The sequence below is a fragment of the Colletotrichum fructicola genome, assembly GCF_000319635.2.
Source record: "Colletotrichum fructicola Nara gc5 chromosome Unknown KSG_Nara_v1_contig02, whole genome shotgun sequence".
Taxonomy (NCBI): domain Eukaryota; kingdom Fungi; phylum Ascomycota; class Sordariomycetes; order Glomerellales; family Glomerellaceae; genus Colletotrichum; species Colletotrichum fructicola.
The window spans coordinates 5,448,437-5,462,265 of record NW_027094052.1 but is presented as its reverse complement, the minus strand read 5'-3'; the positions used below and the strand labels follow the sequence as shown (position 1 = coordinate 5,462,265).

Here is a 13,829-nt window from a genome sequence, read left to right as displayed (position 1 = left end):
TGTAGCTCCGCAGGTCCTCCTCGAGTCAATCATGCAACGATACATGCTAGTTATCTGGCACCGCGCCAAGGTAAACGTCATCTCTGTGATGCCTCTTGTTTCGGGTGGGTACTCCATCATGGCCGGATGCAGTTGAGTATCGTTGAGATTGCGAGGCATTTGTGTATCACAACTGCTCATCTCGAGTATGTTCATGTATGTTAGACAGGAAACTGCAATGACATGTTGGTCTCGGGTGGAAGTACTAACAGATTGTACTCGCCCGAGTAGTCCTCTGCAGAAGGTGTGTCGAGGACCGCGATCTGCCACCATAGTCTTCGCCGCATCTCGATGTCAAACTTCGAAAGTCGAAACAAAGAACCTTCTCGATGAGTTCCAAAGTTCTGAGCAAGTCTTACGGCCAACCCAGTGAGGTTCCAAGACAGTCTCGGCTCATGGTGCCGAAGGAAGATGATGTACAAGACCAATGCCTGTAGTGGTTGTATGTCTCCAGTATGAATGAGCATGGCGTCCGAGAACATTTGACCCATTATATCACGCATCAAAGAGAGTACCTGTGCCTGTGAGAGATTGAAGATTTCACCACACTCTTCCTCGCTAAGACTTGTCACAGCACCATATTGGAGAGACAGCAGGATGCACCGCGAACTCTGTCTAGGAGCCGGGGCAGAAGGACTGGCTGACGCGATCGTCGATTGTTCCAGCGAAGGCAAATGAAGCAATTTGGTGAGAGGCTCAACGCGTTCTTTGTAAACCTTCCATAAATGGTGTTTGTGCGAGTTGAGGACAGCCAATACGCGCTCTTTGCTCCCAGTCTGTTGTATTGATGCGTGTGTAGGATCTGGGTTTCCGGATTTTGAAGTCGTCGGCAAGGAATCGCAACACTCTTCCACATCTGAGCGTTCATCGTCCGTTGCGGAATCACTGCTAGCCTGTAAAACCGCGGTGAGAAGCTGTAAACACAACAATATGTGGCAAAAAAGTGCTCACCTCAGCATTAAGAGTCTCCCAAAACCATCGTCTGACGTATGTGTCTCTCCCAGCATCAACAATTATTCTGCCGCCGTTCTCACCATCTTTGGTCTTTGGAACACTATCCTTCGACGGCTCCGAAGCTTGGCCATAGTCTTCAAAGCAGACTGTGTCATCTTGTACAAGAGCCTCAACGCCGACTTCAGTCGCAGGAATCTCGATGGTCGGTGCAGAAGCCGGGGGAGAGGGGTGCTTGTGCTCGCGGGTCCCTTCTGGCTGAGGAGGGGAAGGTGCTGAATTGCCTTGTCGCTGCTCAGGTCCTTTTGGTTCAAGAGTCTGAACAACTTTCTCCAGCCGTTGTAGCATCGCGACAAGCTCAGGCGCTACAGCAACTTCAGTCTGGGCTGTCTTGCCTGCCGGGAAAATGCACTCCCCGCCATACTTGACGCAGTTTCTGCACGGCTTTTGCTTATCGCACTTAACTTTCCGTCGGCTGCAAAGATCGCAAGATCGTCGTTTTCTCCCGGCATTGCTTGTCGGCGCTGGCGCTGATGTTACTGTTGGCGCTGCCGGCGCAGGGTCGGGATTAGGCGGCTGCTGTGAAGACGAAGCATTTGAATGCGCCATATTGAGAATAACACTCTGGCCCACTGGTCAAGAACGAGTGGCGGTACAGGACATGCCGAACGTCGCGCAATGTTGAAACGAGCAACTCGGTAAGCAGTCCAAGGGGCGAAGCAGAGCTTCCGATGACTTAGAGAGATCCATAGAGGAGCTTTCTGAGGCTAACAGATCATATTCCTGGGCAAATACGACCCTGTCGGCTGTCGGCCGAAGTGGCCGACAATAGCCGCAAAAAGGCAAAGCCGTCTTCATGTCAAAAGTAATCATTCCTTCGACTAGTGTCCAGTATATGAACAGAAAATTCATCTGGCAATCTGGTATGGAAGGATTGTGAAGATTCTGAGACATATTGAACGGACAAACCTTTTTCACCGTCGTGCTACATTCGAGAAGATGAGGTTAGCCTGCGAGGAGACACTGGTATCTTTGACCCAAGACACATCTACGGGCCTCCCAGGTGTTGCACTCGCCGTATTCAACCAAAGTGGTACCTAAAACTGCTCCAAATGTAACCAGTATCTTCTCTAAACTCTCTTTCCAGGTATTGTCTTCAGCAGATGCCTCGGCCGAGCCAAGAAAGACAGTAACGAGGAGATCACACTCGAAACCTTATTCTCTGGATTCTCTTGCACCAAGCTACTCACCACGATTTGCGTGCTGCAACTCACCGAAAGGGGGTTAATAAACCTAGACGATGAGGTCGGAAGCATTTTGCCTGAGCTGAAAAGCCCAGATGTTATCTTTGAAGGTCCCGGCGGATCTTTTCAGCTGAAACCAGCCACAAACAAAATCACCTTGCGCCACCTGATAACACACACAAGCGGGCTTTCCTACGATGCTATGCACCCTCTTTTGGTTGCTTGGCGAAAGTCTCGCGGCGAGGAGCCATTGGTAATGAGCGGGAGAGTGCACGAAGCCTTTTCTCTTCCACTCCTGTTCGAACCCGGTAGTAGTTGGGTTTATGGTGCGGGCCTCGACTGGGCTGGAATTTTGATCGAGAGAGTGAGCGGCAAGACTTTGAGCATTTACATGGACGAAAATATTTTCAAACCTCTCGGCCTGAGACGATCAACCTTCCACCTGCGGCAGCGATCAGACATTGAGAAGGACGCCGCCCAAATGTGGCTTCGCAATCACATTGGAGAGCTGGTACCTATCTCATCACCGTACCCAGTTGATGCGCAGGATGATTCTGGCGGCATGGGTTTGATAACCTCTAGCTCTGATTTTGCATCGGTTTTGAGGGACCTCTTGCGTGATACACCGCTACTCCTGAAAGTAGAGACGGTGGAAACGATGTTCATTCCGCAGTTCCAGCACGGATCACCTATGTACGATGGCTTACTCAAGCAAAAGGTACGCTTCTTTCTGCATCCAATAAGAGTCTCAATTCTGACGCGAAATCTTTCAGTCACTGCATGAACAGTTGACTGGGGATAGCTCGGGATGTCCTCAGGTCGCATTTGGCCTAGGGGGTCTTGTTACCCAAGGGACCGTGCCTAACTTGCCCGCAAAGACCTTGACTTGGAATGGCATGCCCAATATTGGATGGTTCATTAATCGCGAGAAGCGAATGGGAGCCATATTTGTTACCCAATTGTTGCCTCCAGGTGACCCCAAGAGTGTCGGCATTCTAGGCGAGTTCTGGAGAGAGCTTTGGGCCCGACATGCGGACTTTGAGGCGCCTTCTTGATTGTTTGAGACATGCATATGCGACGTTCGGTTGCATGATATGATCTTGGCTGTGGCTTAGCATACAACACTGCTAGTAATTGCCTGGTTGTCAATACTGTATAGTTTCCTTCATCTGCAGCGATTATGTGACATTTGTATCCCTGATATCCCCATCAACACTCTCATACAGGAACTCTCTTGGGGCGAAAGAAAGGGTGAATTTGAACATTGTTGATATCCCAAACGCCCTCCTTAGTCAACGGGTCGTTCTTGAGCCGATCCAGGACGTCTTCTCGTGTGGGTGCAAAGATCAACATGGCGCTGCCGGTGATGTGCGGGGGCCGGCCGGGGTCCACGGGCTCCGCCAGAGTGGCTCCTGCACCGCCGAATGTTAGCTTGATGCATCCCTGTTCGGCCGGCGGCATACGGGTAGCCCACCCCCAAACACCCAAAACTGGGCGGGATCTGTTTTCAACTTCTCAATGTGTTGGCTGTTGTCAGCGTTCGTCAGCTTTCATGTTTCATGTACGATACCCATCTTAGCAGCCTGTGCGCAATGTGATCGACTTACGGGAACACGGCTGCTCTCCGCTCCGCGACACCCGGAAAGTCAGGGACGCGGACGAGCCACTCTGAACACTCTGTCCCTGTGGTTGAGGATGTAGCCATAGCTTGATTCACAAATGAGGTTGTGTCAAATGAATCGTTGAAGTACGAAGTGTTGTATCGAAAATTCGAGCAAAGGTCGCCGTCTCTTAACTTGTCTGGTAACGAAAAAGGTCCATAGGTCATTGCCTTGAACTCTGGCCACGGAATGCCTGGGCCGGAGGTGTCGGCCGAGCTACGCGGTTAGCCATCACGGCCAAGATGGACAGGGATGAGACGCCTCCACTCGGTCAAGCGCTGTTCGTTTGTTTTCAAGTCTTGGTCACAAGATCGGCATTGTTTCGATGAACCTAATTACTAAGACTTTGGCTTGTCCCTGCTCTTCATTGCATTCCGAATGGAGTCGTAGGCGCGAACCATGTTGCTCTGAAATCATCCCGTCTACGTATGTCTCAACCAGGACACCCGATCCACATCCCACTCGCCTTGCGCCAGATTGTTTTAGAACACCCAGGCAGATCGTCGACGGCTCATCAACAAGTGCCGGCTTTTCAGCACGTCGCTAGGAGGGTGAGGGTGGTAATCAGGTGTGCCTCGATTCGTTCACCCCCGCATTATGCCTGCTCCACTACCCGCGTACCTTATCGCTTGGCTAGTATTGCGCCCCCTTCTGCCGTTGAGTTCCTTGCACATGGCTGGTGATAGTGAGACCCCTTTTTCAGAGGGAGTGGGAGGGGGTTCGTCATTGTTATCTTTGTCAACATCCCAACCTTCCGATTGCTCCCTTATCCACCGGAGCTGTGCAGGTGACGGACGACCCCTCTTAATGCTTTTGGGGTGGAAGCCATAGACCGGTTTAACTGCTGCTTCCTTCCCTTCATCCCAAAACCCGCCGCTGGAGGCTCGCAGATTCGATTTCGTGCGTTGTAATTTGAGAGCAATCATGAATTCTCCGGACACCATCCAATCCCGACCATACCCCGGCAATCACGAGACGGCAGATTCCATCGTGTCTGCTTGGAATCCTGCACAATTAGGAGACCTGAGCCAGTCACAGCAGCAGACAGCAGGACAAGATGCCACCCAACCTCGCATTCAGGCACTTCCACGTCGGGTATGCATGGCATGTCGTCGTCGAAAGGTTGGATGCGATAAGAAGCAGCCATGTCATAATTGCAAGAAGTTCGGCGCCGAATGCGTTTATCCATCGGACAGCGCATCGGCTGGGCGCCAGATGTTGACCGATTCCCAACTTTGGGAACAGCTCCATCGCCTGGAGCCCATGTTCAAGACACTGGCCGATTGTGTGCAACAAGGATCGTTTTTGCCTTTCTCCTCCATTTCATCTTCGTCGACTACAGCTCGCGAAGCAAACCTTTCCCCCGACGTATCTTCAGCCCAATCTCGAGACCAACGGCCAGGGACCGTGGCTGAGCATCCATCTCCGGCGCCCCCAACGCCGCCCTACTCCGTAGGATCTACAGGCGCCGTCCATCGTGAGCAGCAGGTACCAGCGACTACATTCAGTGCGCCAAAAGATGCAAACGCCTTGACTGGACAATCGCCACCGAGAGAAGCAGAGTCCCTAGCAAGCACATCTTCCAGCACCCATGCATCTAGAATGAATGGGGACAAGGTTGAAGCCGAATCGAACCTTTCTTGGTCACCATACGGAGTCTCAACGGGCAAGTTGGTCAAGGATGATGGTCGGGATAGATACGTGAGTGGAACCTTCTGGGAAGCCTTGCATACTGAGGTAAGTTATCATGTCTTCGAACCTATGATGCGGGTTGCTCATGTTTGATGACAGGACGACATGAGTGACGGCATGATGAGCGAAGAAGAATCGGATTACGAGGGTACGGGCGCAGCCTTGGCACCAAATATCTCACAGTATTCTTTCATCTTCAGCACCAGCACTCGAGATACGGAGAGCCCTTCATCACACCCTCCACAACATCACAGACTCAAGGCCTGGCACCTTTTCAAGTCAAATATACACCCCGTGGCTACTGTTTTACACATACCGTCTGTCGAACAGATGGTGCTGGGAGCGATACAAAACCCGAAGGACCTAGCTCCCAACGTGGAAGCATTGATGTTTGTCATCTACTTTGGCGCCGTGAACAGTTTGCCAGAGGATGACACCCCACTTCAGTTTGGAGAGGAGCAGTCGGTGTTACTGACTAGGTTTAGGCGCGACGCAGACGCTGCCTTTACCCGGTCCAGATTGATGGAAACGGACGACATGCTCACCCTGCAAGCATTTGTTGTCTATCTGATTCTACTTCGTTGCCGCGACCCCACGTACTCCTGGACCATGACAGGCTTGGCTGTCCGTTTATCACAGTCTCTCGGCATGCACCGGGATGGAAGCACACTTAATCTACCGCCGTTCGAAGCAGAGATGCGACGTCGTCTTTGGTGGAACCTATGCGTTCTAGACACGCCAGCATCTGAGGACTATTCGTGCTCCTCTGGACTGTAAGTCAATCTTCACCCCCCATCGAATTACTCTTACTGATCCAGAATGATGCTTTAGCTTAGAGCTCAGTAGCTTTAACTCCAGGCGGCCTATGAATGTGAACGACTCCGCTCTGTACCCCGGCATGACAGAATACCCAAGGGAACAAGATGGCATCACGGACATGTCTTTCACCGCTGCTCGCTGCTGGGCGTCGAATCTGTGGCGGACCATGATCGACACACGCCACATCGACCCGGATACAGGGTTAAGCTTCGCGTCAATGACAACCACTGATAAAGAAGCGTGGGTTGAGAAGCAGCGAAAGATTATATATGCTCGTTTTCCTGAAGACCCAACGTCGCGGGAGCCTCTTTACTGTGTAAGCGCACTCTCCATGATTCTTGCGAAGTCGGTCACTTACACGATACGGCCAGCTTACAATGTCCTTTATCGGAACCATCATTGCCAATCTGCGAATTATGGTGCTCAATCCGTTAGGGACTGGAGTATCTTTGACCGACGAACAAAAGCGCCAAGTTTTCCAGGGGGCCATTGAGTGCATGATGCATTCGTACAGATTACGGACTGACCCTTTGCTGGCAAATTGGTCATGGCTGACGAAGTGCTACAATGAGTGGCATGCGTTTGCCATCATACTGTCTGAACTTTGCAACCAGCCGTTGAGTAGGGACGCCGATAAGGCTTGGAGAGTCGTAGAACAGAGTGCGGTGCTGCGCTGGGACTCTTCAACGAAGCATAGCCGAGTGCACCAGTGGCGCTCTGTCATGAAAACTATCGAGATAGCTCGGAGACGAAGAAAGAACGGAATGAGGCGTCGGAAGTCGTCATCTCTGTCAGCCAAGCATTCTAACCCTGCTGCATATAGAGGAGGAGACTCCACCATTGGAGAGCCGACAAGGGTAGGTGGTCTCTCGACAAGGCAAAATTCCATCTACACGCAAGGCAACCAAGTTTCGCTTGAGACATTCTCCAATGCTGGTCCGCAGCTGCAGGAGTTCCAGAGTGCGATGTCTCAGGCGGACCAGATGATGAGGCAGTTGGAAGAAGCCGATGACATGTGCGACTTCACTAGCGAAGACGGCAGATTATATTTCGCTGAGAGCTAACGCTACATACGTGTGGGTACATGCCTATGATCATACCGAGAGGAAACAACAGGGAGGATGGAGAGATGCACACTCACAATTGTACCAATGAAACTATACACTATTTCTGTAGACGCCATCCCAATTCAACGTTCAAACTAAGAGTCTAGACTTCAATGCGTTTTCGAGGTCATCCTTCGCAATGTCCTTGATTCCAAGAAGGTCGTTGTCATCGCCGTACTGTCCGGCCAACCCTGGCGCAAACGTGGCTCTCATTGCGAAAGCGGCGAAGGCCTTCGGACTGAATTTCCCCGAAGCTAGCTCGGCTTGTGCTCCTTGAACGAGCTTCCCAGTGTCAATGGCGACAGAAGTCCAGTCAGCATTTTTGTCGAGCCCTTGAATGGCCTTCAGCAGTTCCTTAGGCGTCATGGAGACGTCTCGAATGCGAACGGCTTTGTTTTTGGTGGCCTCGAGCTTGTTCAAAATAGCCACTACAGTGTCAGCGACTGTAACGCTTCTCGTTGCGTTGAATGTTGTTGCGCCCCCATCAAAGAAGTTGACCTTCTTGGCCTGAAAGTCTGCAAATGCACCCAAATCCAGACCCTCGTCGAACAGCGCGCTACAGTATATGAAAGTGTACGTGAGATTGGTCTCCCGGGCCATCTTCTCAAGATATTCTTCAACTTCGATTTTGGTTTGGTACGTCGGAAATGTGCGGACCTCTTTGTGTTGAAGATCGGCGCCGAACTCAGATGGAATGAACCGAGTAACTCCCTCCATGACCGCGGCGTCGATGAGGCGAAATTGGCTTTCGAGCCCGTTCCGCTTGCCGACCGTGGAGATGACGGCATCGATGCCGCGAAGGGCCTCTCGTAGTGAGTCAATTGAGTCGTAGTCTATCTCACGGACCCGAACACCAGGTGGGTAGCTAGAGGGGATGCTTTGACGGCGTACCAACACCGTTACGTCGAAGCCTGCATCTACGAGAGCGTCAAGAACTCGCCTGCCAAGCTTCCCGCCAGCCTGGGAACGAACGTTTGATCAGCAACGTGGTCTGGCATAGGAAATGAACCAAGCGCTGCTCATAATTACCCCAGCCAAGGCTACTGCCTTCACAGTGGACTTTTCGGTGGTTGTCATTGCTGCTGGAACAATTTTGAGTGATTGGGTCGTATAGGAAAGCCGACAAAATGAAGACACAGCGAGAGCAATGCTGGGAAGCAGAGATACAAGCCACAGCGGAACATATGAAGGCAATAAGAAAGGAGTATCTGATTTTTATTCTAATCCGGACTTCTACGGCAAGGCGTAAACTTTGACACTAGCTGGGGGCTCCCGGTATCCTCATCAAACCATAGCTTGACGTGTCGGGATACTCAGCTTTAAGAGCTGCTCGGCATTTCGGTGCGCGATCATCTCGAGCTCATCCGGGGTAACTAGCCCACTTTCCTGGAGTTCTCTCATCCAGGCCAAGCCGGTCTCATTCTTCTCGAACGGGTAGTCAACGCTATAGAGAATGTGACTCAAGGATGTGTTTCTGAGGATACAGGCCATAGGTGCTAGCTCCCACACTCCGCTAGTAGTAATCCACACGTTTTCCCTCCATACTTGTCGCCATGGTCGCAGCCGAGTCCCCCATCGAACCGAGAGCTTGGCTATCCGCTCGATCATAAATGGAAGCATCTCTCCGAAATGACCGATGATGATCTTGAGGGACGGGAGCTCGTCAAAAAGTCCGGCAGCAAATAACTTCAGCACTGCTAACCCTGTCTCCTGATGCCAGCCGAAGCCACTGCTGCCAAGGCTTCGCGCCGCACCTTGCTCGTATTGACCCTCGTAAGCAGACGACTGCAACGGTGTTGGATATGTCGGATGAAGATAAATCGGCACATCAAGGTCGGCTGCGGCTTCGAACACCGGCCAGAACCTTCTGTCATCATAGTGAACGCCGTCGACATGGGCGTCCACAAGAGCGCCAACGAATCCCATTCCGACGCATCTCCGAAGCTCTGCAGCGGCCGCCTGGGGCTCCGCCATGGGAAGCACGGCAAATGCGGCGAACCGGTCCGGACGTGCTTTTACTGCCCTAGCGAGCTCTTCATTGGCCAAGGAGCTGTATCTTGCCGGCTTCGGCCCTAGACCTGGCGCATGCGATATGACCTGGAAGGAAATGCCATTTTTGTCCATACTGGCCAGTCGAAGCCGGCTGACATCTAACAGTTCATCAGCAACCTCGGGCAGGTGCTTGAGCTGTTCGGCGTACAGCTCAGAAAGAGCATTGAAATTATCCTGCGAGACAAAGTGCTCCTCAAGTGTGATCAGTGGTGGAATTGGGTTGATCATGTTCCTGTTACTTGGTGGATGTCGAAATTTATTCAGCGGAAATTTGTAGGACTATATGATTGCGCAGAGAGATGTCAAATGTCTGTGAAGAAATTTGAACCAGAAGCTACGGCACCTAGGCAGGACAGGTCTTATATACCCGCGGAGACCTTGCCGAGCCCCTCTCTCCGAAAGAGAGGCACATTTGTAGGCCTTTTGACTCTCAAACCTGGCATCCCGGATGAGAAGTATAAGACGATACAAAGTTGTGAACTCATCCTGGGTTTCAAGTTGCCGTCACTTGATCTACCTAATTACTTGAGGGATAGCTAACTATGGTCGAGATCTTCCAAATCAAGATTTCACAAGCTTGCTTTTATCAATCTGAAACATAGCAACAAGTGCTTCCTTCGCTTTGTCGACATTCAGATTCTTTTGCCTCTCCTGGATGTCGCGTTGGCTCGCCAGTAGATTTTGCCTGATAGCCGGCCATGCCAGGCTAGCCCCTGTCTCTTCAACGGTCACTGGACACAACCTGCCGTCCCTCTTCCTCCAGACTCCGTCAATCATGACGGCCTCAATGTCGCGGCTGTCGCTGTGGCGAACAACTGCAGTCAGGGGATCTGATTCAGAGACACAGCTCATGCCTACGCTTCCCAAGGCATCGAAGATGACGAGATCAGCCAGTTTCCCCTCCTTAATTGACCCGATTTCGTTCCCCAAAAGGACTGCGCGTGCGGCTCTGATAGTAGCTGCGTTGAAAGCATCTTCAGTGCTGCCCGTTGGGCGCAGGTCCATGCGCTGAGGAGCGCCCTCTCCGCCGTTCATTTCCTTCACGGTGTTCCTCTGACGTGCAAGCTGCAGCGCAGTCCGGGCAAGCGATAGAATGGAGGAGGTATTGTTAGTGTGACAGTCGACGCCCAGTGTGTAGTTGATACCAGGTGTGAAAGCCAGTGGCCAACCAAATCCCATCTGTGCCTCCGTATCGGGCGTGCTGGATACGGGGACCTGGGTCTCTGCTAGCTTGGCCTTCTCATGTTCATCGAGGCCTGTAGCATGCGACAATAAGATGTCACTTGGTGTCTTGATGAGGTTATACGCCGCCAATGTGTGAATGAGCGGGTGGTTCCCTGGAAGACGGTTAGCTCACGTCCAGGAGCCCCGAACATATATGTAAGAATAGAAACGGGCTGGATGTACCAAAAGTAGGGTTTTTGGCGTAATGAGACGTGAAAAGCTTAATGCCTGCACCACGAAGCTGGGAAAAGATGCCAACAACAGCTTCCTTGGGCAAGAACCAATAGTCGAAGCCGAATCCAATGTGAACTCTCCCGTTGCCAAACGGCTGCTGCTGGGCAAGCTCAAAGATATGAGCCATGCTGGACTCTGGCATGATGTCTCGAGAGAGCTCACAGCTCTTTGCGTCCCATTTGGTGAAGTAAGGTGCATGGGAGTATGCAAATATGGAGCGGATCCCAGACGCGATGGTTGCGGATAAGGCTTGACGGGCTATTCAATGCATCAGACACACGATGAAAATTGTTCTCCAGCCTGCCCCTCCACATGGTGTTGAGCGCTTACCATGATCATTAGACTGATTCCCGTGAGCATGATCTAGGACAAATGTTGTGCCTGAGGCGATGGCCTCCAACGCGCCTCCCAGCTGGCCCCAGAACATATCCTTGGGAGTGTACACATAGCTTTGCCAGAAGCCTACGGTGTAGCGAATACGCGCCTCCATCAGTCAACTGATTCATGACACCGACATGTTCACAGTCACAGATATACCCACGTACCGGTCGGTATGTAATCGAACACTGATTGGTCCGCATGGCAACCTTTCAATTGCGTTTGCCAAAGATGATGGTGCGTGTCCACGAATCCGGGGGTGATGATCTTGCCTCTGCAGTCGACAAGTTCCGCATCAACTGGGGCAGCAATGCTCTTTCCAATCTTGGCGATCCGGTTGTTCCTGACAAGGATATCGGTATCCCGTAGCGGTTCCACATGGTCTTGGTCACCATGATAGAGGAGGGTGCCGCGTCTCAGGAGGATGGCACCACTAGCGGCGGCTGTGAGTCCTCGGGACATGATTTCGCGCCACAGGGATTGACCAATGTGATGAAAGTGATACAGTCCACGCACCTGGAAGTCTTCCTCGGTTCCTTTTTAAGGCGATGAGAGGAGATAGAATTGAATTAGCCCACTTGGACCGCCCCTGACAGGGGTCGTTCTATGGTGTCGGGAAATTCGGCCGACAGGCCCGAACCCTTGTTATTGCAATTGACCCGTATATGCAACTCACGATGAGCTCTGCATAGAGACCGCGGAGGTCTCATGGCCCTTGCCCATTATCTCGGACTGTATGGCTCCCCGTGATTGAGATGTCACAAAGGAATACTGGCTGGGGGATGTCGATCTCACATACGCTGAGCGTTTGGCAAGGGCGCGACGTTTGACAAATATCTCCGTCAGGGCAGTCGCTTACAAATGTTGGGTCAATCACAAGTCTCGGAAGTTAACTGCTGCTGGCATCAAGTCCTGAAGCAGCATACAAGAAGACTATTCGACAAGTGTGTGGAGTTCAATAATTGTATCCATTTACAGACAATTCTTTTTTGTTCAGTCTTAAACTCCATGTTATGATATTGACCGTCAGGGTCTATCAAGATCTAGACGAGACTCGTACGGTATAAAAATAGTTTCGCAAGTCCCTCCAAAGAATGAGTGGGCTACATAAGCGTTCTAAGATACGAATTACTCCTTCTTCTGGAACACCATTTTGTTCTGGATGTAACCAAGCTGTCCAATCTCTACCTTCACAACATCCCCATCCTTGAGGCAGCCGTTCGTGTGCCATCCGACGCCCTCGGGTGTCCCAGTCATGATGATAGTGCCTTGGCGAAGCGTTCGTCCACGTGAAGCAAAAGAGATTAGCTGCCTACATGACCATATCATCTGCGACGTGTCGCTACTCTGCCGGACGTCACCATTCACATAAGTCGTTAACTTCAGAATCTGAGGGTCCGAGACGAGAGTCGGAGACACCACATAAGGTCCTATCGGCCCAAACTTGTCGAAGGACTTGGCATAGCCCATCTGGTAGCCAGAAACGTCGGGAGCGTGTAGACTCCGGGCAGAAACATCGTTGCCGACAGTGTATCCTAGGACGTAGTCTAAGGCTTCTTCTTCGCTTACGTCATATGCGTCTTTTCCAATGACAACACTGAGTTCTCCTTCGTAGTCGAGGAGCTCTTGTGCATCCGGGTGAATGTGAATATCATCAAATGGACCCGCAAGCCGGTCAGGAGGGGTTGCGAAGATGACGGGCTTCTTAGGCGGGGGAAACTGCAGCACACGTCAGCAGGAGAGTTTCTGAAAACTATGCATTCACTGCAGTTAAGTACTCACCTTTGTCTCTTTGGCATGAGACTTGTAGTTAACACCAGCGCAAATTATGATGGGCGTTTCCGGCAGTGGTGATAGCAGCTACAGAGTCATGCTTAGCTTCTCCCAAACGCATTGATCAATCGCAAATCAGTACCTTAGCAACCCTCGCATTCTGATCAGACTTATGAAACCCGGACTTGATATTACCAGTCAAGAGCGGCACGACGCTACCTTCCAGGTGTCCTACTGGCGTTTCATCTTTGACGTCTCCGTACTTCTCCTGCCCATCTTCGTCAAGAAATCGAATGAGTCGATGAAACGACATTGTCAGTGGATACCAGCAGTGTTGCGATAAAATCCTGTCTGTATTTGGGGAAGAGTTGGGTCCGTAATTCTGATCTCGCTTGCATTCTCGATGAGGCTTGATAGAAATATGAACTTGTCCTCGAAGGCCATGACATAAGCTATCTCTCTTGAGGTTTAGAACTGGTGGGACAGCCGGCCGAGGGTTCCGTGATGAAACTTGCTACACCGAAAGATGCCGAAGGAATCTTGGGCAACCCCAAACCTTGCAGCTGTTGCATTTATAATGGTATATGCGGGGAAATAGTTCTCGACAAGATCTGGAAAATCACAGTTGTTTCTGTGTTCTGAATCGCATATTGCTT

General features: G+C 51.3%; 6 protein-coding genes across 6 annotated transcripts; 1 reads left to right on the top strand and 5 right to left on the bottom strand.

The window, feature by feature from the left end:
• Positions 1 to 3,452: 3,452 nt before the first annotated feature.
• Positions 3,453 to 3,939, bottom strand: atnB-0 (Aspercryptin biosynthesis cluster protein B; the record flags this gene model as incomplete). Its single annotated transcript, XM_032024743.1, has 3 exons — positions 3,453 to 3,646; positions 3,709 to 3,761; positions 3,842 to 3,939. 3 exons carry the CDS (start codon positions 3,937 to 3,939, stop codon positions 3,453 to 3,455), a joined length of 345 nt encoding a protein of 114 aa, XP_031878582.1.
• Positions 3,940 to 5,497: 1,558 nt separating this feature from the next.
• Positions 5,498 to 7,470, top strand: vrtR1-0 (Transcription factor vrtR1; the record flags this gene model as incomplete). The annotated part of the gene is made up of 4 exons (XM_066151259.1): positions 5,498 to 5,632; positions 5,687 to 6,360; positions 6,431 to 6,722; positions 6,778 to 7,470. 4 exons carry the CDS (start codon positions 5,498 to 5,500, stop codon positions 7,468 to 7,470), a joined length of 1,794 nt encoding a protein of 597 aa, XP_066009386.1.
• Positions 7,471 to 7,602: 132 nt separating this feature from the next.
• Positions 7,603 to 8,589, bottom strand: CGGC5_v004286 (Isoflavone reductase-like protein PCBER; the record flags this gene model as incomplete). Its single annotated transcript, XM_032024745.1, has 2 exons — positions 7,603 to 8,472; positions 8,542 to 8,589. The coding sequence occupies 2 exons, from the start codon at positions 8,587 to 8,589 to the stop codon at positions 7,603 to 7,605; spliced, it is 918 nt and encodes a 305-aa protein (XP_031878584.1).
• A 207-nt stretch (positions 8,590 to 8,796) lies between these two features.
• Positions 8,797 to 9,792, bottom strand: orsB-3 (Decarboxylase orsB; the record flags this gene model as incomplete). Its single annotated transcript, XM_032024746.1, has 1 exon — positions 8,797 to 9,792. One exon carries the CDS (start codon positions 9,790 to 9,792, stop codon positions 8,797 to 8,799), a length of 996 nt encoding a protein of 331 aa, XP_031878583.1.
• Positions 9,793 to 10,125: 333 nt separating this feature from the next.
• mtaD-0 (5-methylthioadenosine/S-adenosylhomocysteine deaminase) lies at positions 10,126 to 11,862 on the bottom strand (the record flags this gene model as incomplete). The annotated part of the gene is made up of 4 exons (XM_032024747.1): positions 10,126 to 10,901; positions 10,972 to 11,280; positions 11,353 to 11,484; positions 11,568 to 11,862. 4 exons carry the CDS (start codon positions 11,860 to 11,862, stop codon positions 10,126 to 10,128), a joined length of 1,512 nt encoding a protein of 503 aa, XP_031878629.1.
• A 666-nt stretch (positions 11,863 to 12,528) lies between these two features.
• On the bottom strand, positions 12,529 to 13,486 carry fahd2-4 (Fumarylacetoacetate hydrolase domain-containing protein 2; the record flags this gene model as incomplete). The annotated part of the gene is made up of 4 exons (XM_032024748.1): positions 12,529 to 12,668; positions 12,717 to 13,119; positions 13,183 to 13,260; positions 13,316 to 13,486. 4 exons carry the CDS (start codon positions 13,484 to 13,486, stop codon positions 12,529 to 12,531), a joined length of 792 nt encoding a protein of 263 aa, XP_031878552.1.
• Positions 13,487 to 13,829: the final 343 nt, after the last annotated feature.